This window comes from Polyodon spathula, chromosome 4, assembly GCF_017654505.1.
Source record: "Polyodon spathula isolate WHYD16114869_AA chromosome 4, ASM1765450v1, whole genome shotgun sequence".
In the NCBI taxonomy this organism is placed as follows: Eukaryota; Metazoa; Chordata; class Actinopteri; order Acipenseriformes; family Polyodontidae; genus Polyodon; species Polyodon spathula.
In genome coordinates, this window is record NC_054537.1 from 61,549,093 (window position 1) to 61,576,126 (window position 27,034).

The 27,034-nt window shown below is 39.8% G+C and overlaps 1 protein-coding gene across 7 annotated transcripts in view; it reads right to left on the reverse strand.

The window, feature by feature from the left end:
- Positions 1 to 27,034, reverse strand: part of LOC121314706 (golgin subfamily A member 4-like) — a 91,750-nt gene that overhangs the window by 25,871 nt on the left and 38,845 nt on the right. For 5 of the 7 annotated variants that reach the window (XM_041248252.1, XM_041248254.1, XM_041248251.1 and 2 more), the window contains 8 exons: positions 23,356 to 23,534; positions 20,630 to 20,764; positions 18,017 to 18,172; positions 13,055 to 17,253; positions 5,310 to 5,431; positions 3,823 to 3,953; positions 2,922 to 2,930; positions 2,129 to 2,242 (listed from right to left, as the gene is read on the reverse strand). In XM_041248252.1, coding sequence (XP_041104186.1) covers positions 2,129 to 2,242; positions 2,922 to 2,930; positions 3,823 to 3,953; positions 5,310 to 5,431; positions 13,055 to 17,253; positions 18,017 to 18,172; positions 20,630 to 20,764; positions 23,356 to 23,534 — 5,045 coding nt within the window. The remainder of the gene's footprint in view (positions 1 to 2,128; positions 2,243 to 2,921; positions 2,931 to 3,822; positions 3,954 to 5,309; positions 5,432 to 13,054; positions 17,254 to 18,016; positions 18,173 to 20,629; positions 20,765 to 23,355; positions 23,535 to 27,034) is intronic. The other 2 variants (XM_041248249.1, XM_041248250.1) reach the window with 2 other exon arrangements.

The following is a 27,034-nucleotide window of genomic DNA, read 5'->3' on the forward strand; positions in this document are numbered from 1 at the left end:
ATAGCTTCCACAAGGAGTAAACCATGCGGTTTACAAAACATGTACTTGTAAATGTAAATAAATGTAGCCACTTTCATTCACTTCTGGTTACTGATAAATCTAAATAAGGATACATTTAATGCAAGTATAATAAACATCAAAAGCCTTCAGCGGATTCCTATAACAAACACACCAGATAAAACATTGTATGTCTATTTTATTGTTCAATATAGTAACATTAATTCAAGAATTTAAATGCTTATTTATCAATGAAGCATATCAGAAGTTGGCGCGATGAGCATGTTCAGTGGCTGTGTGTCAGTAGAAGCGTCAGTGTAAGTAACATAACACCACACAAACAACAGCTAAAAGCCATGTCCCCCAGACGAATTTACAGTATTTGTAATATATAGGCTTATAAATATGAGGGAAGCAAACATCAAATCAGCGCTAGCTCCTCACGCCAGAGGTCCTGATTTAATGAACAACCTTCTCACACTTTTGATAACGGTTACGCACATCATTTTAAATGAGTCAAGCATTCAACCCGTCTAGTTTGTTCTTTTATTAACTATTTCAGAGTTGAGCTTCGATAAGGACTTTGAGGAAGTTAGACAAATGTCCTCCTGAGAACCTTGACAAAACTGTATTGACGTTTTGAAAGGTATGTTGATGGATTTACAATTAGTGCTAATTATGCAATAAATAAAATGAATACATGTAATATATACTACATTTCATTAATTATCAAATCCAACGAAACATTCCCTGTAATATTGGTACTGATATATCTGGTGTGCCATTTACGTTTGTTTTTTCTTTTTTTCTTTTTTGGGAGGACTGACTGCAGCAACTGACACAGAGAGTACATTAAATAAAGGTTCTCTCTGTGTCGGTTGCTGCAGTCCTCAAACAATATCGTTCTATCTTGAGAAAAAAGAAATAAATACCACACCAGATATACATTAAATTGCTGCAGACACCCATAAAACTATTCTGCTCTTTCAAAGCTACCCAGCATTCCCCCAAAAAAAATCAGTGGGGCCTTATTATACGTCCAGAAGGAAGTGTTAAAAGATAATGTACCTGAGAAGGATGTTGTAATACTTGATAAGTCATCAAGCAATTTAGAAAGTTTCTTGTCGAAGTGACTTACAGGACAGACCATCTTTGATGAGATATAAATACTGAATGTACCATCAGTCACTACAGAATGAATCTTCTGCTTTACCAATGCACCGTACACTAGATTTAAGCAAACATATTTACCCAAAATTCTTCACCAAAGAAAATAGACTGGGGGAAGTGACATGTCAAGGAATTAAAAATACATATTTTTATTTCGCAAAGAATGTTTTTGTAATATACTTTGTCGCCATTAGGAAAGATTGAGTTAAAAGTTATACATTTATTTTTGTTTACTTTTTGTTGTGAATTTGACTTAGTTAAAAATTGCCATTAAGGAAAATATGGTAAAAGGTCAAATGGTTTAGTGTAAATAAATACAACAATTTGACTTCTATATATTTCAAAATGGATAATTTATTTTATTATTTGCAAGTAATTTTTATTATTATTACTTTAAGTAAATTTAAGTTTTTTTTTTCTTGTGCATAGTAATTGGATTAACTAAATTTCTTATCAGTTACTACTAGAAATTACTTGTGCTATACATTTACTTTATTATTTAATTGCAATTATTAAATTAAACAACAACCATTTTTTTGTTTACTTAAAGTAATGTATTTACATTTTCTATTACTAGCAATTACTGCCCTCCTACAAACTACTACAAATTACTATCAAGTACTTGCAGAATGGACTTTTTTTTTTTTTTTTTTACTATTTTTGAGTAATTGTATTTATTAAAAACTTAAGAACAGACAAGGTTTTTTTTTTTTTTTTTTGTGTTATAAAAAAAGTGGTAAAGCCAATTTACAGGTTTCAAGATATTTCAATGACTAGTATTACTTGAACAAAGCCATGGCAGTTTAAACAAATAAATATAAAAACAACCAGAAACCAGTCTGTAAACATCAAGAATTGACAGAGTTGCAGGAAATAAAATTGGTAGCTGACCTGTTCTGTTTAGGAAATGCCTGATGGAGCTGCCCTCTAAACAGGACTCTGTTGCCTGATGGTACAGTACCTGTTCACTGTTCTGATTCTTCTCGTCATTCAGCCTCTGCTGTCTCTCCATTTGGAGCTCCTCCAGCTCTTTCTGTAGTTCGTTCACTCTGCATGTCATCTCCTCCTCTCGGTTCTGAGAAACAAAAGATTTCAGCTTTGCATTGCATACAGAGAGAGCTTACTAGATACACTGCCATACAGTTTCCTACTTTCAACTGAAGAAGAGACCTTTGATGTATTGAAAGCTTGTGATTAATTAGTGGTTAGTTAGTCCAATAACATGCATCACATCCCCTTCTCTTTGTCGATCATAGAGTTCAGAATCTTTTATTGTTTTTGTATGCCTTTGCATTTGGTTTCCATGTGCTAAATTGGCCTTGAATAGATCTGGCTACTTTCTATGACTGTCAGCAGATTGTAGGTTTACCATGAACTCCAGTTGCCCAAAATAGTAAAAAAGGTCCCAATGAGAACTAATGAATTAACTTATGCTAGGGTAGAAGTTGGTCAGCACACAGAAGTCAAAAGAAGTTGCATTTAAATTGAAGAACGATTGAGTTGTAACAAAGTAAATAGACTGTATAAAATCTAAAAAAACAAATACAAAACAAAAAATACACAACCACTCCCCAAAAAAATAGAATTTTAAAAAAGATGCACACACACACACACACACACACACACAAACCACTCGAAGAAAATGTTGTCTTCCTAAGCAAGGTAACCAAAATGACATGCAATATTCTGCTTTATGAGAGAATAATGTACTAATCCATGAAACCAATAAACAAAGACATCAGTGAGTTACATACCTCTTCGTGCTTTTAGAAAAAGAAAAAAAAAAACTCATTTAAGAAATTATAACCTAGGAGTCATGTTCCAAACACTTGAGTGTCCATGCTCACTTACAGTTTGTGCGCTTTTTCAATGTGGAAAACGATTAACTTAGTACACTTAAGTCAGCACTAACTCAAGTGTTGCTTCTGAATATGGCATACACCTTTACATTAATAAGTGGCAGCTAAAAACATACATCACTCATGGGCACTTGAAACAAAGAGAGGCTACACTTCTTATTTAACTTCACTAAATATCACAAGCTCTCCATCTCATTACAGGGTAGGAGAAAGAGAAATTTAACATGTCCTATTTCATAAAATGCCTAATTGAAAAGCTTATCTGGCAAAACACACTCACTTTCTACATAGAATATCCACATGTATAACACGGTGTAATACTTATCTATAAAATCAGCCCTTTAAAAAACAAACAAACCTTGAACATGTGTTGTTTTTGGTTATGCACACATCAATGACAGGTCTCCCTCTAGGAGGGAGGTCATATAATGTCATGGAAACCATAAAGTACTCAATTTAGGGTAACTCTGAGAAGGACTGTATTAATCACACAAGTCCTGTGTGATCTAGAATTGTACAAGCAGCCCACCAAAAAATATTCAGTAAAATGAAAAAATATATATTAAAAGACAGTGGTTTCTGTGCTGTTACCATTTATTTTTAAACTGATTTATTTGAACTAGAACATAACTGAAGAACAATGTGTTGTCACATAAAAGTGGTTAAAATCATGATATTTTGTAATAACATCTTTTTTTATTAAATGTATTTTCTGATTTTTTTCAGGCATTATGTGGCTACTGCTTCTATTCTCAGACACACAAACAAACCTAAGCGCTGTGCAATGTGCGGCTACCTGTAACATCTGCTCGTAGTTCTGGGAGGTTTGTTTCAGCTCATTCTCTTTTTGTCCGATCTTCTTGTAGAGCTGATTTGTCTCCTCCCGATAAGTATTCAACAACTCAGTTTCCACATCCTGGGCCTTGCCTAGAAAAATACAACAGGGAAGCTATTAACTACTCAAAACACTTTCCAGAATGACCAAGCAACAGCTACCACGTTTCTCCTTAATCCGTCTTTTAAATGTCTTCTGTAAACTTTGTAATCCACTGGCACAAAGGTTGTGTGTGTGTCTATATATATATATATATATATATATGCATATGTCCTCAGCAATCGCATGCAATTTTATTGCTTTTTTTAATCTGCGGTAGTTGTGGATTTCATTACGGCAGTTCCTTAGCCTTTCGCTCAAAAATGAATGTTGCTTGTTTTTATATATTTCATGCTTGGTAATTAAATGTCTCTGTAATTTGGAGGGTTTCAAACATTAATTGGACAGTACTTATGCACAAATTACACACTGCAGTTGAGGTATATGTCCACTACCAGTATAAATAAAACTGAAATTAAAAGTAGCTGTCTTCATATTTCCTTAATTTTGCAGGGTTAATAACAGCTTCATGTTTTTTACTCAAAACACCACCTTCTTGTTATTCTTTAGCCCTTACTTATAAACTTGTTGAAGGAAGTTCTGTATGATAATTCTGTGGGTTTTGTTGTTTTGATGCAGATGGTCGAATTAAATGGGTATCCATACCTGGTATTTATTGTGCGTTTCCAATGATTTTTCCTCTGCTTTGTAATTTGTCTGCTCTCGCTGAAATAGCTCTATTGCACCGTACATAACCTGAGAACGTGTTACAAAACCTGAGAACCCGTTCATTTCTGCTCATGCTTATGACATGCTGAAGATAATAGGTTTCAGCGCGTCATAAGCATGCAGGGAAAATAGCACATTTTCTGGTTTATTTTGGGAGAACCCCTTGAAACCTCAAGGCCCCCTAGGGGGCCATGGACACCCGGTTGAGGACCCTTGCTCTTAATCACTGCAGGAAGAGATTACAAAAAAAAAAACATGTTCTCTTGCTTTTCAGTTCCGTACCAGTCATAGTTTTGACTTTGTTAATAGAGACCTGAATTTCATTCAATAAAACTGATTCTGAAAACACTTTATCTAAATAATGTTATTAAAACTAAAATAAGGGGAATTTGCAATAAGTGGAAGTCATTTATCAGATTGTACAAGGTTTCTAGTGATAAAGCAGTCCCCCTCAGTTTCTCAACTCCAACCAACTGCTACTGAAAGATACTTCGTTCGTAACATATGTTAGCTTGGAATAGTAAGAGACAGTTTCTCCAATGTGCTGCAAGCATCCCAATGTTTCCAAGGAAGCTTTATTGTTAGACTAATGAGCTTTAAAAAAGTAAAAGTAAGTGGTACCACCTGGCACAATTTGACCAAATTCTGCTATAAAAAATACTTTCTAGTGTTGTCCTTACTAATAGCTTCTTGCACAGCAGAATCCAGCTCTTGGTCCTTTTTGGCTATCTGGGTGTTGAATTCCCTTATTATCTGTTTCAGGCTAGAATTGTGCTTCAACTCCAGATCTTCCAGCTCTAGCCTGGAATAAGACAAATTGAGATATTAAGAAACAGATGCTCCCAGGGTTTGCTGGCATCGAGTCTTAAAGCAATATAATTGAGTACAACAAATTAAACCTGCATTGTCCCACAACTATTACATCAACTAAATTGACTAAAGTTCCAAAACTAACACCCATTTCCTATCACTTGGTATACAGTAGAACCTGTCATATCTGATCATGTAAGATACAATACCCTCTATTAACCGATGGACATCTGCCGTGTGTCATTTACACATGCTGTTACCAACTGAACGGTACTGATGGAAACTGATCAATGCACATTTTATTACGAGTCTAGAACAGTAAATTCAGCTCTTTGCAGGACAGAATGGATTCAGTTGCAAACAAAACATAATAATTAACAAATATAAAAGACACCGTTTAGGAATTCAGGTTTCATGTTTTACATGCTGTCACGTCATGTAACTGCTCAGTTCAACCATTATCATACTTTGGTGTTTAGGGCCCTTTCCTTCTTAGTTAGTTTATAAAGAACAGATTTAGAATTGACTTCAGAACAAACACTTATATTGGTTTCACACCAGAGAATTTCACGTTCACATCTACATGAATTCAAGTTTGCTTTACTTCTGGGTTCTTCACCACCAGTTTGCTTTCACACTGCAGGTTTTGCAATGAACCTGATCATCTGGATATGTGCACCCGTCAGGCTCTCTGTACTAGCTGTGTTTATTCTTTTGTTTATTCACCGTCTCATCTTGGTAGAATGGCAGCATGAAACGCAGCATTGAAAAATATTATGGACACTGACGTTTTCATGTTAGAGTACATGCAAGGAGGGGACGTTTTCAAAGACGACATATAAGGTGGAATACTGTATTCTTTGAATTTCTGTTGGCTGTTGCATTGCCACTGGCATCAGTCCGACATCGGTAAGTTGTTAGCAGACCCTACTAATCCCTGTTTATCAGTCTATCCGGTCTCAATAGGATCGTACTATAATGATACAGTACTTCTCAGCAAATATCTGTGTCAATGAGGAGCCGTTTTAGACAAAAGTGTGTCCAGGCAGACAGAGAAACCAAGCATGCATAACAAGAGAACTCAGTTAATGCACAATGAGTGACTAAGCCATTTATATACACAACATGTGAAAATAACAAAAATTCACACAATACAGTCCCTATATGGTCAGGGCAGTCCCGATTTCCTAGAAAATGTCCTGCATCCCGACGCACAATAAGAAAGTCCCGATATTCACACATAGAAAAAAATTAATTTATTCTGCACTCAATCATGTATTATGATTTCAAAAGAAATGTAGTGTATGATTTAAATGTATTGTTTAGTATGTATTTAAAACAGAATAGTTTATTGTTATTAGAATGAATTGTTATAGTTTCATGTACTTTGGCAGGGGCGATGTTTGCAGCTTAGCTCTGCCAGACTACATCTCGTGAGAATGCGTGGTAGGCAGCAAATGAGTTATTGACAGACTGGCTGTCGACCACGCAGATATTATATCTTGTGTAGAATGTGGCTTACTACCAATCAAACTGGCTACTCTCTGCAGTTCAAGCATGGTCGTCCCCCCCCTCGAGGCGTGACTCCAACATCAGTGATGTCTCAGAAAGTGTTAGCTCTTCTGCAAAAGCGGGCTATTGGTACACCCCCTTGAAGAAAGGGTTACTCCCAATACTTCCTGATGCCCAAGCGGGATGCTGGTCTCAGACCAATCCTCAACCTCAGACAGGTCAACCTGTATCTGAGCCAAAGGTGGTTCAAAATGTTGTAGTCAATCAGGCCAGGAGACTGGTTCACCACGGTGTACCTCAAAGACGCTTATTTCCACATCACCATAAAACCGGCACACAGGAAGTACCTGCGGTTCGCCTTTCAGGGAAAACCATACGAGTTCTAGGTCTTGCCGTTTTTGCTAATCTGGAGATGACCACATGTATAAAAACCTACAGCGTTTGCTGAACAGGGTGGGTGCTCAAAGAGGAGGACCGAGAGAGAGAGAGAGAGAGCTGGAGAAAGAAATAAAATAGAGAAATAATTGCTGTGCGTGCTGGAAGGACCAGCATGGTGCTTGTTTTGGTGGAGGTATTTTTGTGGTTGTTTTTGCTCTGTGACCGTTGTTTTTGTATCTCCATTTGGTTAATTTTTTTAATTGAATAAATACGTGCAGCAGCGCATCAACTAGAAGTGCTTGTCAGTGTCAACTTCCTGGTCTGGGGGATGTCACCACCAAGCTGTCCTGTCACAGTCCATGTAAATTATTTTAGTTAATTCCTTTCTCAGTAAAACAGGTAAAACCATTAAAGCTTTATACAGTGTAAATTATTATTTTAAAGATGTTACGTATAAAATGGCTTTGGTCTTTCTCGCTGAGCATAACTGGGTCCCTCTGTATTGATACACTTTTGTCTGAAATGTCACCTCATTTGAGAAACAGTATGCCTACTTTCTTTTAATAACTTAGCTTGTATCCGGTGGCTAAAATAAATTAAAACAGAACAAAAAACGTTAGGTTATCATCATAATCCTGGTTCCCTAATGATTACCTAATGGGTATGCACCTCCTAAAGAACCTGAAACCTGAATACTCTATACCAAAGCAACTCTGACGAGCCTGTGATGCAGTAATGGTACGCCCCCAAGGACATAATGGGATTGCACACACAGATCTCGTCATCATTTTTTTTTTTCAAGCCTGCTACAATCATGGACACCACGACCTTGAAGGTTAACGGTTACATTTCTATTTCAGGGAACCAGGGTTATGATAATAACCTCACGTTCCCTTTCAAATACGAAATGTAACCATTACCTAATGGGTGAGTGTGCCAAAGTGGTCACAAGGGCAATATTGCAGAACAACTGGAATGCTACAAGGCTAGCAGTGGATGTGCGTACTATTAGGAATTCCAGTAACATGTAGCTAGGGCAAAAAAATTGAGGTAGAACTCACCTCTGTGTCTGTGTTGTGAGAGTTGACTCGGAAGCCACTCTTAACAATCTAGCTCCAAAGCCAGGGTTTTGAGGATCCTCGATATTCAGTCTGTAAAACCTAATAAAAGGTATGGGGAGTAGTCCACACTGTTGCATTGCAAATGTCCTTGACAGATGCACCCTGGAATAAAGCCCACAAAGTTGCCATGCCCCAGGTGGAATGGGCAGCGAGCTTTTCTGGAGGGAGCAAGTTGGCCTGCTCATAGGCAGTCCTGACTACCTGCTTTTCATTTGGACAGCCTGTGTTAGACAGGGCTTGACCATGGGACTTCACTCCCATAGCTGACAAAAAACGGTTTGGACTGCCTCCAACTTTTCGTTCTGTCAACATAACATGTTAGTGCCCGTACAAATGAGCCAGTCGTCCAAATAAGTATGAGTATGAGTATGATACCTTTGAGTCTCAATGGTGTCAGGATAGCTTCTGTGCACTTTGAAAAGGTTTGGGGAGTTATAAAGACGACAAAAATGGCAAGACCTAGAACTCGTATGGTTTTTCCTGAAAGGCGAACCGCAGGTACTTCCTGTGTGCCGGTTTTATGGTAATGTGGAAATAGGCGTCTTTGAGGTACAACGTGGTGAACCAATAGCATGGCCTGATTGACTACAACATTTTGAACCTCCTTCTGCTCAGATACAGGTTGACCTGTCTGAAGTTGAGGATTGGTCTGAGACCAGCATCCCGCTTGGGCATCAGGAAGTATTGAGAGTAACCCTTTCTCCAAGGGGGTGTACCAATAGCCCGCTTTTGCAGAAGAGCTACTACCTTCTGAGACATCACTGATGTTGGAGTCACGCCTCGAGGGGGGGTGGGAGGCCGTGCTTGAACTGCAGAGTAGCCAGTTTCAATGGCAGTAACCACCCAGATGTTCATGGTGCACTGACACTAATACTCCAGGTGGCTCCCTGAAAAGTGGCCCTGGGCCTGTGGCAGCAAACCCCTAGGGCTGCTGCTCACCTTCTGGCATGGCCCGAGGCTTTTGCCTCAGGCCAAGTGTCGGAACCTATTATAGCCTCCGTAGCGAACAGCTGTGGGTCAATTCTGAATACCACCTCTGGCAGCATGTGCAGCTGGCTGTGCCGGTCCCTGAGGCTGCTGGGGCACGAGGCACCAGTTTGCTACTGGTTTGCACTGAGGTCACTTTTTTTGGAAGCAAGCTCACCAGCTCCTTTGTGGATTCCCGTGCTGCAGCATCCCATCCACCGCAGGACCAAAAGCTTTGCCCCAGTGTAATAGGGCCATCCAACAGCAGCGTTTAGTCCCCATCAGGCACGCGTGCCTGGGAAAGCCAAAGCTGCCTGCTTGCCGATACTAGCGCATCTAGATATTTGCCCATCACCTGCCCATTCAGTTTAGACAGACAGAGCAGGTTTTTTAATAACCAGGCGCAGCTCATCGAGCTGTAGCGGTGATGGCCTGTGGTTGTCAGAGAGGGACCACAGCAAATGTGCTCGGTAGGCTACCAGAATATTGTTAATGCCCAGCCATGGGGTGAACGTACTGGCTGAATAGGCACGCTTAAGGATCACCTCTGAGACCAGATACAGCTTGTTGGGGCAGACCTTAGACAACAGCGCTAAATCAGGCACATGCACCAACGCCACAATAGAAGCCTCCACTGGTGGAAACTGGGCCAGGCCCAGCTTCTCTGTATCATAGGCCGGGAAACAGCCAGAACTGTAGCTAGGTGACCCCAGGATGACTGGATCTCAAAGATAAAATCCGGGTGCACTGGGGGAGTGGGGACGCAGGAGAGGTGGCAGGTTTGCCATCCAAAATTGACTGCTTTGCCTCACCTTCTGTAGACCAGGGTACTTGCAGGACTGAAGTGATCCTCTTGATCAATGGTATATTTCAAATAGGTTTATCATTATAAAAGCAAACACGGAATTACATTTTTAAATTGGGAGGCTTATACAAAAAATGCTTTAAATAAATACTCGCAATCGTAGTTGTCAAGGCACAGGCGTTACCATAAACACAGTCTGAAGGGAAATGGACACTCTGACTAGCACTTGTGCAGATGTACAATTTGGAGCGAGTCATTTGGAAATTAATGCATGCAGCTGACAGTGACAAAATAATGATGTGTAGATTTTGCAACTGTTGGCTGGGATGGGAGTTGAAAGATACTGTTTGTTTTATTTCAAGTGGTGCAAACTTTGCAATGGAGCAAATGCTCTTTTGGTTTTGAATGGATTTTCTTAGCGAATGCTGCTTCAGTGCAATGGGTTGAAATACAAGTCCTATCTTTTTATTTTTTTTAAATGGGTAGATTGCTGTATGTGCAGTTATAACAGCCCCACAAAAGTAGGGTAGTGTAAATATACATATACACTTATTTTATCTTATTGTATTTTTATAGAGGGCATGGGCACTATTTATTGTAAATAGACAGTTAAAAGGAGTGGGAAACTGTATGTTACTGTTACTGCCAGGAATGAGAAATTAAGGTAACAAATTATTTTTCTGTGCATGGTCTGCTTATGTTAATGTAAAACAAAAAAAAAAAAGCGGATGTTTAATAAAATACGTATGTATTTAAAACATGATGTATACTATACTATTATTGTGTAAGGTCAGAGTGGGTCATAATATCATTTTGTGTATGAAATTAACAGAACTGAAACATACAAAGGGGGGGGGGGGGTCTTAAGCCATTCATCTGGTCTACTCGGTTTCTGCTCACAAACTCCCCCACTGACAAAGAATGCTTTTAGAAAGAGTCGTAAACTAACTGCTGGACAAGCGTTTTATCTTTTGCTATCACAGAATGAATCATTTAGGAGCCAGCGGTATCTTGCAGAAAGCAAGCCAGACAGTTTTAAGTATGCTCTGACACCTCAAACAGAGAACAGTACCCCTCATAAATAGAGCCGAAAGGGGGCAAAGCGACAGACCAATTGAGAATAACCAATGAGAAACACTCTATGTGGACTCAGGTACAGCCCAAAATAACCAAATCATAGGGTGGAAGTCAGGCCAACAAAACCAGCCACGCAAATTTCAGAAATGCTTGAGTTTGGCCCATGAGAGAGCTCCCCACACAGAGCTTCCCATACATGCTGCCCATGAGCTCCCTACACCAGAAGTGTGCCCCACGCAAGAGAAAGAAGTGAGTTCCACCCATTAAAAGTGGCTTTTAGTTCAGAGGAACAAAATGGAAGCTAAACTACTCTGAAGAAAATTTCTGAATCATGGGAGCATAAGTGCTCGAATTCACAGAAGGCAAGGAAGAACTGAAGAATGGCTAAAATCAGCTTTGAAAAGAGCCGTAGCTCTTTGCCCTACGAGAGACTGAAATAGTAAACGGAAGCATAGCCAGCAGCTAGGCCTAAGGTCATGTACTAGCCGTACAGAAGAACTGCAACGAGGACACTTCTACAAACTACATAACTTTTCAATTGCAACGCATTATCCGAACTGAGTTACGTCTGTTCAAAATAACTATATCCAGTTGGAAAACTGCCAACAACTATAATGCTGCAAGACTTGGAGATCAACAAATGGATCGTCATTTGAAAAGAACTATTTGTTTATTGCGAGCCTACGCAACAATGCGTACTTCAAGCAAAGTACCATCTTCTTTCAATGGGACTTCAGATCCAAACAGATTTAGTGTTCATCAATACAGATTGACTTCTTTATATGGAAATTGATAAGTATTCAACATGTCTAATATTAAATACTTTATGACTTGAGAAGGTAACTGAAGCAAATGCTATCAAGTTAAGTGGATAAATGGTTCTAGGTATAGAATATTACTTCCTGTTTTAGAGTGTGTAAGAAATGTATTTTGTTTGTTGAAATGTGCAACTGAAAGGAGTTGCCTCATGAATGCAGAGAATTTGATCATTGCCCCATTTCTGAGTTAATTTGAATATATAATCTATTGAGGTTGATAACATATTAGTTTGGTACCTCAGATCTAAACTAATGTGTATCTGCAGTAAAACAATTTTGAAAAATAAAACCAAATAAAACAAAATTTGGGAAATAAAACGAAAAATTATAAAAAATATAAATAAATTTCACGGGGCTCTACATATTTTGAATGTGACAGTTTAAGTTCTGTGACACTCAGGAAAGAACAAAAATGTAGCACTCTAATTGGCATGGTGATGCAGTCGTTATCGGCACAAGACCTCGACGTCGAGGTGGTTCAGTTTTGCGTATCATGTGAAATATTTCTGGGGGCTCCCCTGCAAACATCACCACAAGTCGGTTTGGTTTCCGTTTCGTTGTGAATTCTAACGCGATTGGTTGCACACTATCTGACTGAGGGGGAAAACTAATTAGATATCCTTGAATCGAGCCGAGACCACATTTTCAAGTGAATCCTAGCCCCCTCATTTATTACCCACCGATGCGAAACTAATATTTTTTACGTCTCACACGTGCCAAAATGAACCTAACTTGGGTGTTAACTGAACTGTGAATTAACCTCTCCAAACAACCTAAACACACTGTTAATTTATAATGTCCCTGTGTTAATAAAGCAACTACAATGTAGTAGAATGACTCCCTCCAAGATACAACATTTTTACGTATCGGATGGACCCCTGGAACCAATGAAATCGGATATGACAGGCCCACCATCTCCTTAAAAGACACAGACTTACTTCATTTTTAGTTCATTTTCTTCAGCCATCTCTTTCTTTACATAGTCCAGTTCTTTCTCATGTTCCTTACGCAAAGAGCGAATGTCTTTCTGCAGCCTTATTATCTCTTTGTGCAGCTTCTGTTTCTCACCATCTGCCTCCTGCAGCTTGCCATCTAGTTCTTTCTGTTTGTCTCTCATCTCTGCTAGAAGGCTCTGCAGTTCAGAATCAGACTTGGTCTTCTGCTCTGAACCTTCCTCGTAGTCTCTCAAAAGGGACCCACTCTCCTCTAGTTGCCGACGGAGGTCTTTCAGTTCTCTTTCATACTGATCAGACAAGGAGTCTTTTTCTACTTTAAAGTTCTCCTTGTCCTTGGCTAAACTGCTTTCCAGCTCCTTTATTTTCTGTTCCAGTGACTTCTCAGAGGACTCTCTTGCCTGTACGTTTTTCTTCATCTGCTCCAAGCTGCTTTCCATTTCCAGAATCTTTCCTTCACTGTCTTCTAGTTGCTTTTGAAGATCTGACAATGTTGCAGTACATTCCTTCTGCTCATTAAGCAAGGCGGAATGCAGTTCAGTCTGCTTCTGCAATTCTTCTTGAAGCCTGAAAACCTCTGCCTGTTGCCTGCGTTTGTCTTCCTCTGCTTGCTCCAAGCTATTTTGAAGCTCTTCATGCCTGTTCTGTGCATCTTCTTCAGCAGCCCTTTTTTCTGTCTCTTTCTCCTGCATCATCTGTACTTGGAGGTCCCTATCAGCCAGATCTTTCTGCAGAACATTCAGTTTCTCCTCATACATTTCCTTCAGATTCTGCAAGGTACTTTCTTTCTCCAGCTCTCTGGCTTCCCTTAAATTCTTGATTTGCTTTTCCATCTCTTCCCTGTTGTTTGCTGACTCTTCTAGTGAATTCACTCTTTGCTCCAAGGCTTTGACACTTTCCTCTTTTTTATCCACCACCAGTTTCAACTCATCTAACTGACTTTCCAAGTTTTTAACAATCTGTTCCTTCTCCTCCACTTGTGAGGTAAGCTGCTTTCTCACCATGGCAATCTTCTGTTCGGCTTTCTTCTTCAGCTCGGCCAGTTTACCAGCACTCTCTGCAGACCATCTTTCTTCTGCTGCCTTGAGTTCTTCCTCTTTGCTCTTCAGGATTTCTGCTTTTGTCTTCTCAAAACCCTCTTGTTTGAGCTGAAGGTCCTGCTTCAGAGTTTCAGTCTCCCTTTCTATAGACTGTAACTTCTCTTCGGTTTCCTTGACTCTGTTGCTCTTTTCAGAGAATTGCACCTGAGCCTGCTGAAGCTGCAGCACCAGCTCTTTCTGTTCTGCATCCTTTGCTTGATTCATCTGCTGCAGTTGTACAAGAAGATGATTATGTTCCTCAGCCTTTTTGGCAAGCTGTTCTTCCACCTCCCTTATCTTGAATATGCTGCTCTGCAGTTCAGTAGTTAACTCTCCTACTTTTTTTTCTTTTTCACTCAGCATCTGGTCCATCTCAGACTTGCTACGAGACTGTTTATCAATATCATCTGTGAGCTTGCCCAACTGTAGATCTTTCTCTTCGATTTGCTTTTCCATCTCTTCCACCTTGCCCTGCAGTAACTTGACAGCGTTGTGGTTCTGCGTGAACTTAGACTCTGCCTTCTTTTTCCAGTCTGACAGCTTACTCTTCCACTGCTCTGCCTGGTCAAGGGCAGATGATTTCTCCTGTTTAAGAACCTCTATGCTCTTCGATAACTCTTGCATTTGGTTTAGTAGCTTCTGGTGCTCCTCCCTGTATTGCTGACTTATTAACAATATGGCTTCTTCCTTCTCTGCAAGACCAACACTATTGGCAAGCTGGGTCTTCAAGTTATTTATCATACCCTCTAGGCTACTGATTTGGGCTTCCTTTTCTTTCAGATTTTCAGAAACATTTATGTTGGTCTCTGTACTTGCAGTCAGTTCCTTTCTAAGTTGCTCAATGCACATATCTTTCTCGGAAAGACTTTCTAAGTGACTGCCTCTATCTTTTTCTAAAGATTCCTTTTCTGTTTTAAAGGCTTTGATATGTTCTTCTTTACTCTGCATTTGATTTGTCAATTGCAGCAATAAATTTTCTGATACCATTTTCTCGTCTGTTATTTGTTGGAGCTGTAGTTCCAGATGGCTGATTCGTTCAATCTTGGCCAGGATGACATTTTTAAGCTGCGCTACCAGCTTCTGGTTGCAGACAATTCTATTGCTAAGATCACTGACTTTGCTGTTCAATTTGTCACAGAAGTCACCAGCAGTAGTTTCCATTTTACGCTGAACTTCATTGCAGGAAAGAGATACATGTTCTGTTAGCAGATTAAGCTGTTTTCTGAACTCTTCCTCCTTAAACTGCATTTCAAGGACCTTCTCTTCGAGTTTCTTCTGGAGAGCTTCAACTTCTTTACAGTGTGTGGCTTCCAGTGCTGTTAGTTTGGCACGGGTCTCTTCTAGCTGTTTTGCTAGTTCCTGCTCCCGTTTATTGCTGTCCTCTTCAGCCTTACTGATCTGGTTCTGGAGAGAGTTTCTTTCATTCAAAACTTGACTAAAGTTCTTCTCCATTGCCTCCACCTGCTCCTTCAGCATTGTTTCCCCCTTGGACAAATTTTCCACTTGTGCAGCAGCTTCCCTTAGCTCTGCTTGCAGTTTCTGCACTGTTGTCTCCCTCATCACAAGTTCCTCCCTGAGGCCCTTCACCTCCTTCAGAACATGCTCCTTCTCTTCCCTGGTGGCGCCAAGCTGCTGTCTCATCTCATCCACCTCCTGTACTCTCTCCTGCAGCTCGACCTCATGCTTCTCCTGCATTTCCTCCTCTTGCTGACTGAGTTTCCTTTGCCATCCTTGGATCAGCTCCTCCAGTTCTTTCCGGTGAGACATCTTCAAACTCTCCAGCTGCTCCTTCTGTGTCAACTCCAGCTGAGAGATTGCATCACTGATCCCAGCAGAACCAGCATGGGCCATTTCCAGGATCTTCTCATTGAACTCTTTTTCCTTCTGGTTCAGCTCTTGCTGCTTTTTATCACACTGCTCCTTCAGCTTGACCTCTTGGTCATACAGCTTCTTCTTAAACTTCTCTTGCATCTCCCTGGCCTTCTGCTTTAGTTTGTCCATCTTCGCCTCATTTGCTTTAAGCTTGGTTTCGTACTCTGTTCTAGCAGCATCTATCCTCTGTTCGCCTGCAGTTCGTACCTCCTCTAGTTGTTTATTTAAATCTTTCTCCTGCTGAAGATGTACCTCCAATTTTTCAGTCAGAGATTGTTCGCTTTCAGACAGCTCCTTTTTAACCTTCTCAATATGGCTCTGAAGCTCTGCAACCTTTGTGGCATGCTCTGCCTGGAGAAAAGACACCTTCTCATCAGATTGTTTCTGCACCTCCTTCAGCTTCTGCTCCAGCTGCTGTACCTGACATTGACAATTCTCCAGTTCAGAGGTAACCTGATTCAGTGTCAAGCTGGTTTCTGTCAGACCCTCCTTTTCTGCTTCGGCCCGTTTAACATTTTCCCTTAGCTCTTCCATCTGCAGTTCAAATTTAGCAACTGTCTCTTGCTGCTGCTTCTCAGCCTCTTCCTTCAGCTCCCTTTCTCTTGCCTGCAGTTCCAACAACTGTTTTTCCTTTTCTTCCAGGACCATCTTGAGATTATTAAGTTCCTCCTTCAGAGTCTTCTCAACACCTTCCAATGACTGCTGAAGCTCTGATTTTAAGCCTTCCACCTCACCAAGGTATCTGGCTTTCTCCTGCTCAACTTTAATCTCACACTTCTGTTTAATAGAGTCTATGGTATCATTTAAGGACGCCAGGTGCTCTTCTAAAAGCTTCTTTCCATTTAGTGCTTCTGTCAGCTCTGACGAAAGAGTCTCCAGCTCAGTTTGTTTAACTTCAAGTTTTTCCAGGGTTTTTTGGTTCATGTCCTTGATATGGGAATGGAACTGGGACTCCTTTTCCTTTAGTAAGGACTCCAGCTCTTGGGTGTGTTTCTCTTGGAGCTCCTCCACAGAAGTCTGGTACTGCTTCTTTGTGATCTGAAGTTTGTCAGACCAGAGCTCCCAGAGTTCCTGTCTGATGCGATCCACCTCTACCATGTGCTTTTCATTCATTGCTGCGATTTCTGCTTGATGCTTGTTCTTCTCGGCCTCAATCTGCGACAACAGCTCATCTGACTTGTCAGTCTCGCGCTGAGAACTCTTTGCCAGCAAACTTTCCAATTCAAGTACTTTCTGCAATAAAAGACAGTTGAATCCTCAATGCACAGACATAACCAACTCCTTTAGAAGAATCAAGTGCTCCAGAATAAAAATTGTATTATGTAAAAATGTAACTTAGTGTATGAAATTGTATTGAATTGCCTGACAGAGCCTACAGACAACATGGGTCTCTGTTTTACTTTTATCAATATGATCCAGCTTTTCAATTCATAGGGTGGTCATAATGCTTTATATATTGGTAATATATTTCTATAAACATTTAAGCACACTAGGATTTTGCTGAAAATCTGTCCCTCTACATATGTCAGAGAAGACAAAACAGATGTACACTGAAATAAAACGTCTTACCGTCTATACATTATTCCATAGTTTACCATAAAACAGATACTGTTGACGGTTATTTATTTTCACTGCCCAATAGTAGTTTTAGCTGTAGAGATTTCTCTCTATTTCTTTATTTCTCTTTTAAACAAACATACTTGCCAATATATCATTCCTTAAGCCAAACTGGCATTATTACCAAAAGCAACAGAGAGTTATAGGCGACATCTTCAAGCACTGTTCCATGTCAGAAATAATTAACAATATTTTCAAAATGTTTGACTATCTTTGTATTTAGATGATATTTACAGAAAGGGCTAAACAAAGTAGGAACTTTAACACCTATAAAATCAGCCAGGACATTCCTTGAGCATCTAACTGTTTGAGAGTGGATGACGGACTCACTGTAATTCGTAACCAGTAACCTGCCACTGCTTTCTTCCAGTACACTTACAGTGCTGAATGTCTCAAGCTCCTGCTGCAGCTCCTGTACCCGGTTCTCATTCTGAGACTGGATGGCCACCTTCTGCAGCTCAAGCTCCTCCAAGGCAAGTGCAGCCTGCTGCTCCTTCTCCTGAATCATCAGCATGTTCTCAGCCTTGCATTTCTCCTGTTTCAACACACAAGCACACCATTTAAAATCAGTGACATTTAACAAAAGAAAATAAAACACTTCCTTTTTTTTTTTTTTTTACACCAGACAAAACATATATATTTTAGAATGTTGCAATAAAAGGAATTCTGAACATCTGACTCCTTTTGGTTACTTGCATCCTTTGGGACCGGATGCGTAAGTAAACAAGAATGAAGCTATGTAAAATGTGCGCTCATACTATGCATACACAATTGCCTTTTTTGCAGAATATAAACAATGTAATTAGATAATACACACCACTTGACTTCCTTAAAATGAAATTAGGTGCAGAAGAGGCAAGAAGGGTGTAAAGAATGCCAGCAACTTTTCTGACGTGACTTCCACAAGACAACACCTTGTAATCCCTACTGCATGAAGCAGCACGAATAATCATCCAGTGAAAACTTATTTCAACTACATAGTCCAGTCATTTACCACGTTAGGAATTTGGGGGGTGGGGGATCAGACTGAACATTTAACCTCTTCAATGCCAGATGTAAACATAAATGTGCATGTCAGGTACCACATTTTTAAACTGTAATTGCTACAAACAAAACAATGACATGGATAACATTTCCATTAAGCCTGTGTGCCAGCAAAATAGTAAAACAATTAAGGCATACACATTTCATATGTACTTTTTATTTTTTTATGAATGGAAAATATTTATTTTTGAAAAGAACACAAACATCACACAGGAACACCTAAATATGCAAGGATTTGCAAATAATAAAAAAAAGCTTTCTGTAACCAATAACATGCGCATTATTACTGTATGATGCTTTTTTTATGTTGGTGCGAGCACACAGAGGAATGTGAACATCCTCATAGATGTCAAGGCCATGAAATGGATTCTCATGTTTGTACATAAGTTTGTTATTGTTTGTGAGGTTGCGAAACCCTTTATACATGACACAGCGGTAAATCCAATACAACTGTCAAAGCGGATTGTTTCATTTTGGGGGAGTGGGGGTCACCATGAAGAGGTGTACATTACCATTCTATATTCCTGTAGCCACTAAGCAAACTACCCCCTTACTCCAAAGATAGAATCGCCTCGTTGTCTCAAACTGACAGTTTGTCTGTGCGAGCCTTTCATGTTTCCGTACACAACACGTCATTACTCGGAGAGAGTCGAAGGAGAAGACTGTCACTGTCTCTTTCACGCAGAAATTACCATAGAAATAAAAGATTAATGGACATCAATGAGAATTTAATTATTAAAGTTTAAACTATAATGTTCTTTATGATGCCAGTGTCAGTGGTTATAAAGACAATACAAAGAAAGACGTCACATGGTAAGAAATAGCAATTGAAAACTGATGGTATGTCTATCTCTCCTTATTTCACCTTAATTGTAGTCAAAGTGAGGGGGAGCACCACACACTGGTTTCATATTTCTGTAAAATGGTGCTTCTTTGTTTTAATAATGTTGACCAATAGTAATAATCACATTCACACACTAACTGAAGATTTTATTAAAACTGAAAATCAATAAAAGTATATTAACAAAGAAATGTGTAGATGTATTCTTTTTGAATAATTTACATGTTAAACCCGATCACATATAAACATTCACTGTTAAATGTCATTTTTTTAGTGTGTGGTGTACCAAGACTATTTCTTTGTTTTATTTATTTTATTTTGTCTCCACAAAAGGAGCAAAAGCAGACAGTATTTTCTTTTCATGACTAACTACAGTTGTGTTTTTACGTCCCGTGTTCGTGTTGTTTGCTTCACTCCTGGGGCTTGATCCACGAACGTGGTTTAAAAGAGTTATCTGGCTAACTTCCAGGTTTAGATTTGAAATTCTGGCATATTCGGTTTCACAAGATAATAATAACTCAGGCTTAAAACCATGGTAACATATCAAGCTTCAGGGCAGATTAACTAAGAATAATCCTGACTTAAATCCAGTTTTAAACTTCTCATAGGCTACAAGTACTTAAGGGACTTGCAGACACGGCTACAGTATTTTCATAAGATTTGATTTGTAACACAATTAAGTAGGGCCTGTAAACTGCTAGAATGACTAAATAAATACATATAATCTAAGTGGAATGAACATATGTGTGTGCGCGTACTAGGGTGGCCATCTGGCTCCAGATTTACCAGACCCTTTGAGACAGAGCGGATTTCAAACGTGTCCCTAAACTGAAAGCAATTTTGCAATGTTTCAGTTCCAGGTCTTCATCTTTTTCATGAAATCAAAGTTAGTCTTTTCAAAATCTCCCGATCACACATCAAACTTCTTTAATGTCACCATACAAACCCCCAGCCCCCCTTCCACAGTATCAACACAGCCTACACAACAAACACACTGACAGACCAGGCTGAAAGAAAACCCCATAGACTATACAGCAAACCTTCACGTACACTGGTACAGCAAGTACTCTGTCTTTTGAACTGAAGTGGTTAAGAAACTAAACTTACCAAAGCCATACTCATCTGCTCCTGCAATTCGGCCTCCCGTGTCTGTAGTCTCTGAGTCAGCTCTTGATCTTTGCTTGCCAGGGCTTCTGCATGCATCTTCTCAACTTTTGCTATCCTGTCTTCTGAGGACTTCTGCTATACACGCACACAAGGTTTTTATGTAAGGAGTTGTATCTTAGGTGCATAGACCTGTATTCAGTAATGCCGCCAAGTGGCTTATGACATGAACATTGAGAATCGCATCTTTCAGGTGTAATAGTATACACATATTGACTTACTGTTGTTAAAACTGCTACCCCTACTATTGAAATAGTGATAGACAGTGGACACTAATGCCCAAAGGTACAGGGCAAACTACAAAATATAAAAAACTAACATTTAGGTTTACCACTTATCCAGTGGCTTGCTCATTAAAATCTGTTAAAAATAAGAGCCAATTATCTTCATAGGGATAATAAGATGTTTAGTAATATTTAGTTTGAGTGGGGTAAATAGGGAATGCTCCAGGAGTGGTGTCCAAATTAAACTCCCTGTAAAAACTTTTTTTTTTTTTTTTTCAGTACTCTATAATTATGCATGTAAAATGCAAACTTCAAAAGCAGGCCCTGCCTGTATGAATTCAAGCTGTAACCAAGAGCTACAATCCAGGGGTTTACTAGAAGAATGGAAAACATGTGGAAATTGACTGCTTAATCAGTACACCAAGTTCAAAACTATTGATATTTCCATGTGGTAATTAAGCACAACCACATTTAGAGCTGTCTGTCTTTTTAACAAGTTTATCTAAGTGAAAGGAAATGTCTAAATACAGAGAGGCAGTTGGGGTCTGAGGACTTTTGACATCAGTTCTTTGAGCAATCCAGCAACGGGGCATCTGTAATACCCCATGAGCATGTAATGCAATTACCCCTTGCTTCTTTCACTTAAAGCAAACCAACACTTACAAGCTAAGAATCAACATGCATGGCTTTTGAAGACTCTTGATCTTAATTGAGTACTTTTTTTCTGATCAGCCATAATCCGCTGCTGCTCCGAACAAGGGTAGTTTTAAATCCTAAATCTTGAGTATTTGTAGAACAGTACATGCCACATCTATTACAATTTGGGTTTTATTTGAGGTTTGCAGCTATAACTGGTGTGATTATCATGCTCTCTTGCAGTTTGTTACCCTCAATATTTACTCTGAATATGGTCTGCCAGGTAAGATTTCAAGTACAAGAATTAAAAAAGCAGCAACTAAATCTGAATACTTGAATTAACCACTTCAGTCCCAGGCTGACGTATCAATTTTTTTTCTTCAAAAGGGTGCCAAGGTTCTCCCCAAGCCTTTTCAGCTGGGCAGGCCGTCCAGATGCAAAACCCTGAGCCACTCGTCTTGCAGATACTGCTGTGACAAACAATAAGGATTGACTGTGCTGCTAGCACACTAGATGACTTGCGCGCACTGGGTGAAAAAAAATCTCTGAATCTCTGACAATGAATGTGGAAATTACCAAACCGAAATGGATGAAAAAAAAAAAAAAAGAGCAACCCAACAGTCAACGAAGAGCAACTGTAGAAAGCGAATTGGAAAAACCACAAGAGGGGCCAGTGTGTAAAAAAAAAAAAGAAACACTGTGATGGTGGACAGGATATTATGTGGGGGGAAAAAAAATGGAAAAGGCTCTTGTCAGCAAGGAATTGTGTGGTATGATGTGCAAGCTCTGCCAGAAACACAGAAAAGACTGCACAGGATCAGGGGGTAAATGGAGTAATACAGTGTGTGTACGAATTAGGGTGGATTATTATTCAAGTTCTTATTATTGAAATTCTTTGGGCTTATTATGTATTTAAGGTAAGACAATTTTATTTGCCTTACCATTATAGCTGACAGGCTTTAATACTCTGCCACCCAGCTATACAGGATTCCTGGGGAGAACTCTGGGTGGCCTGAAATATGCATCTTCAATAACATAGATGTCATTGCCAGTTTAATCAGTAAAGTTTTTAGATGGCATCATATAAGCCTGTTAAAATCACTGTTGCACCTTATTCCTCACTGAGCACGTGAGGTTCCATGCTATCCAGCACAATACATGCCTTGTCGTGCCTTAATGCTTCAGTAGCTCATCACACTCACTAAAGTGGATGATTATTCCAGACATGTCTTGTACAGAGATGTTGAAAAACAGTAAGTGGAGCACTCTGCTTCTCCAAGATGAACCCTTTATTGCTCTGCCACATTTGGAAAATCCAAAGGAGTATGGTTGGTGTGCCCAATAGACAGGGGTTTGATAGGTTTAGCCCTATTTTTTAATATTATAAAAAGTTGGTGCTACTCAGATCTGCAAATGTTAAGATCAGTGGTTTCCAATCACAGTCCCTGAAAGCTATTTCACTGCAGGTTAGCTGCAATAATTAACTACTTTAAGGTCTGGATGGAGATTTAACTGGTTTAATTAAAAAAATGTAGAACAGAGTTGGAGCAAAGACAAGTAAAGGCCAACTTTTGCCACCTCAGGTTTAGGTCAACTGAAAAGACCCCATTAACTTGACAACTAGAATCAGGCTTGATAACCCAGCCCATACTGCGAATTCAGTTAGTATTAACAAATGGAAGCTTTTTGACCAAGAACACTCACTTATAAATTCGAAATATGATCAAAAACTAAAATTATGCTACAAGTTTTGTAACCCTGTGCTTAGTTTAAATTAATAAGAACTGAAGAAAAGTATAGCTGCTGTACCTTCATGATGTTGACCACTTCCTGTTTAACCCTGGAGAGTTCCTGTTGTAGGTTTTTACGTTCCTCCTCACTGGCCTTTTCTACGGCCCTGATCTGCTCCTCCATTTGGGCCTTCAGTTGCCGCTGGGCTTCCTCCGCCTTCTGTGCTGTACTCAGAGTCTTCTCCAGCTCCTCAAAAGCTAAAATAACACACAGACAGCTAGTTGATTCACAGCAGACAAATGGACAGGTGCTGAGAGCAGCTTTAAAGTTTACTTGTACTATTTGTAGACTCCTGATTTAGATTTGACACACACACACACACACACACACACATTACACATACATAATATATATATATATATATATATATATATATATATATATATATATATATATAGATATAATATATATATATATATATATATAGACACACTGTGTCAACTGCATATCATTTATTTCAGATAATGCTACAATTTAATTCCTGAAAGTACAGGTATTTGTGGATTTTAAACTGTGAAAAAACAAGAAACAAAAAATAACGCGATTATAATACGATAAATTATAACGCAACCCATTATAGTGCAGAATCGGTTATAACACAGTAAGGTTGCGGCTCCCATTTCCCCCATAATGTAACTTCACTCACAAACACTGAGTTTTATTGTTGTTTAACATTACTGTATTTAAACCCATCTAAGTTGAAACTGTGACATATAGTACTTCTAAAGCTCCCCTGCTTGCACTGTGTGTGTGTGTGTGTGTGTGTGTGTGTCTATATATATATATATATATATATATATATATATATAGATTATATATAGATATATATATATATATAATATATATATATAAAAGTAAAAACAAACTGTCCTTTAATGTTACAAAACAAGTATGAAACAATACAAGTGTGTATAAACGTCCTTGGATTGTGTTATTTACTTAGTTTATTAAAAAAAAATACAATTTAAATAAGAATGGTGTAAACTTTAAACTGATAGAATAGCAGTTTCTATTATACTGTATACACTGTAATGACCCAGGATTTATACTGTTACACAACTGGTCTACAGACCCTGTGTGTATGTGCGTGTGTGCAAGCAGGGAAGAGGTAAGCTTGTCTCAGCCGGGATTGATTGACGTCCAGGTAGGCAGGGACATGAGCGCACATCACCATGGACAGAGCTGACAGCTGAGTCAGACAATCTGCTGTGTGAATGTGCAAGACTGTTTGTTGTTTTTGGTGTGGCCCAGGCTGACAGGGGCCAGGAATAATCATCCCAAAAAAACGTGGATTTGAGTACCTGCAAATTGTGTGCGTCTCCTTCCTTTATTTTCCACTGTACGCTACAATATTAATTTGGCCTTTGTAAATCATTTCGGGAATGAAAATGCCAATATTCGTTATAAAGTGAAACACAAATAACACTGTACTATATGTAAGTATCAGCTGACAATGTCCATTCCAAATGAATTTTGTGAACTCTACAGACCTGTGAATAGGTCAAACATAGACCAGTAAAATAGACCAAAACATATTAATATAAAGATAATATTTTCCAAGGGTACTTTCTGTAAGGTTGCTTAGTGCTGAAAGAGTTAATCACTAGATGTATTAACAGGTAATAAGCACGTGATGTGACATAAAATTGAACTGATATCATACAATCTGAAAAGCTGCAGAACATGTTAGATTATTATCAGAACCCTGGTTCCCTGAAAGAGAAATTTAATCATTACCGTATGGGTATTTACCTCCTAAAGACCAGAAGCCTGACTACTGTGTACCAAAAATGCTCAACAAAGTCTGTGACGCAGTCATGGCCTGCCCCCGAGGGCACAAAAGGTCTGCACTCGCAGATGTCAGCATCATTTGTCCTTCAAGCCTGATGCAATCACGGCTGTATCAACCTTGAAGGTTAATAGCTATATTTCTATTTCAGGGAACCAGGGTTTTATAATAACTAATAACATCCTTGACAGATGCATCCTGGAATAAAGCCCACGAAGTTACCATGCCCTTGGTGGAACGGGCAGTGAGCTGGAGATGGGAAAGTTGGCTCTCTCATAGGCAGTCCTGACCTTGTCTGCTATCCATTTAGAGACCCACTGCTTAGACAGGGCATGACCATGAAACTTCGCCCAATAGCAGACAAAAAATTGTTTGGACTGCATCCAACTTTTTGTCCTGGCAAGACGTATGCCAGGACCCGAACTGGGCACAGTGTATGGAGATGCTGCTCTCTGATAGACTGGAAAGAGGTGGATGGAAAGCCTCCAATTCCAGACTGGTTGACATGGAATGCAGAGACAGCAAAAAGGCAGGATTGGTATGGAGCGTGACCTTTGTCCTGGCCTCTGTAAAAATTAAGCAGGCTTTTACTATTGAGAATACCTGCATCTCACTCACCTGCTTTGCAGAGGAAAACCGCTTTGAGCGACAGAACCTTCAGCTCAGCTGAATGCAGGGGCTCAAATGGAGGCCTCATGAGTGCATTAAGCATCATGTTTAGCCTCCAGCAAGGAACAATGTTCTTCATAGGCAGCCAAAACAGCAGAGTACATTTAAAAAATTATCCCACCAAGTAGCAGAGCTCCTAGGGAGACCACCAATTTTGACATGACAAGCTGAAATGGCTGCCAGATAGGCCTTTAACATGGAGGAGGATCTCCCCTTGTCAAAAAGGTCCTGCAAAAATTGCAGTATAACTGCCATGGGACAGGTCATGGGATTGAACCCACGAAGCAGACACCAAGTCTGAATAACACCCCATTTGTACCCGTATTGGGAACGCATGGACGGTGCTCTGGCATTTTGCAGGGTGTCAATGATTCTATTAGAAAGCCCTAGATGGCTCAAATACATCCATTCAGGGGCAGACCCCTAGTTACAGGCTCAATGGGTTGGGATGCGTGCCTGACTGAGTAGGTCGCATGCTTCGGCAGTCTCCATGGTTGGCTGCTTAGGAGCTGCATCTGGGCCAATAAGGGGCTACTAGGGACACTTTGGTCTGGTACTGCCTGATTTTCTCCAGTCACAGTAGGAGCAGGGCATATAATAGTTGCCTCGGCCACTGGTGTGCCAAGGCATCTATTGCTAGCAAGTCCCTGCCTACTATTTTAGAGAACCAGAGGGGACAATGGGTTGATTCCTGGGAGGCAGAGATCTATCTTTGCTCTCCTGAACCTCTCCCAAATGAGGATCCACATCCTCAGATGGGAATGCCAGCTCCCACCTCATCAGAGGCGGTGACAGACTGTACGTCCTCCTGTTGGCAATCTGCACTCACAGACCCCTGGGGCCCGAAGGGAACAGGCGGGGCAGAGGTGCCGAATGTTACCGCAGTAATTTAGCGAGAATGATTACTTCGTGGGAAACAGGTGCCCAGAGCTTTTATCTGCTCCGAGTCTGGCAATCGCCTGGAACAGCGACTCTTCTTCCTCTTCCGCGTGAGAGGGGAAGGACAGGCAGAGCTTGAGGAGGATGTGGGCCACTTTCCTGGGTGTGTTGTTGGCTCTCCCATGGCCGGTGTATATTTTCAGTGCATGACAATGCATGTTTTAAAGGAAATAAAGGAACCCCTTAATCAAAACTGTTTTAATATCCATTTTCAAGATTTCACAGAATTTTCAAATTCACGATTTCCGTGACCTCAGTGACAAAATCGTAGCCTTACGTATGAACACTTTATTATTAAGC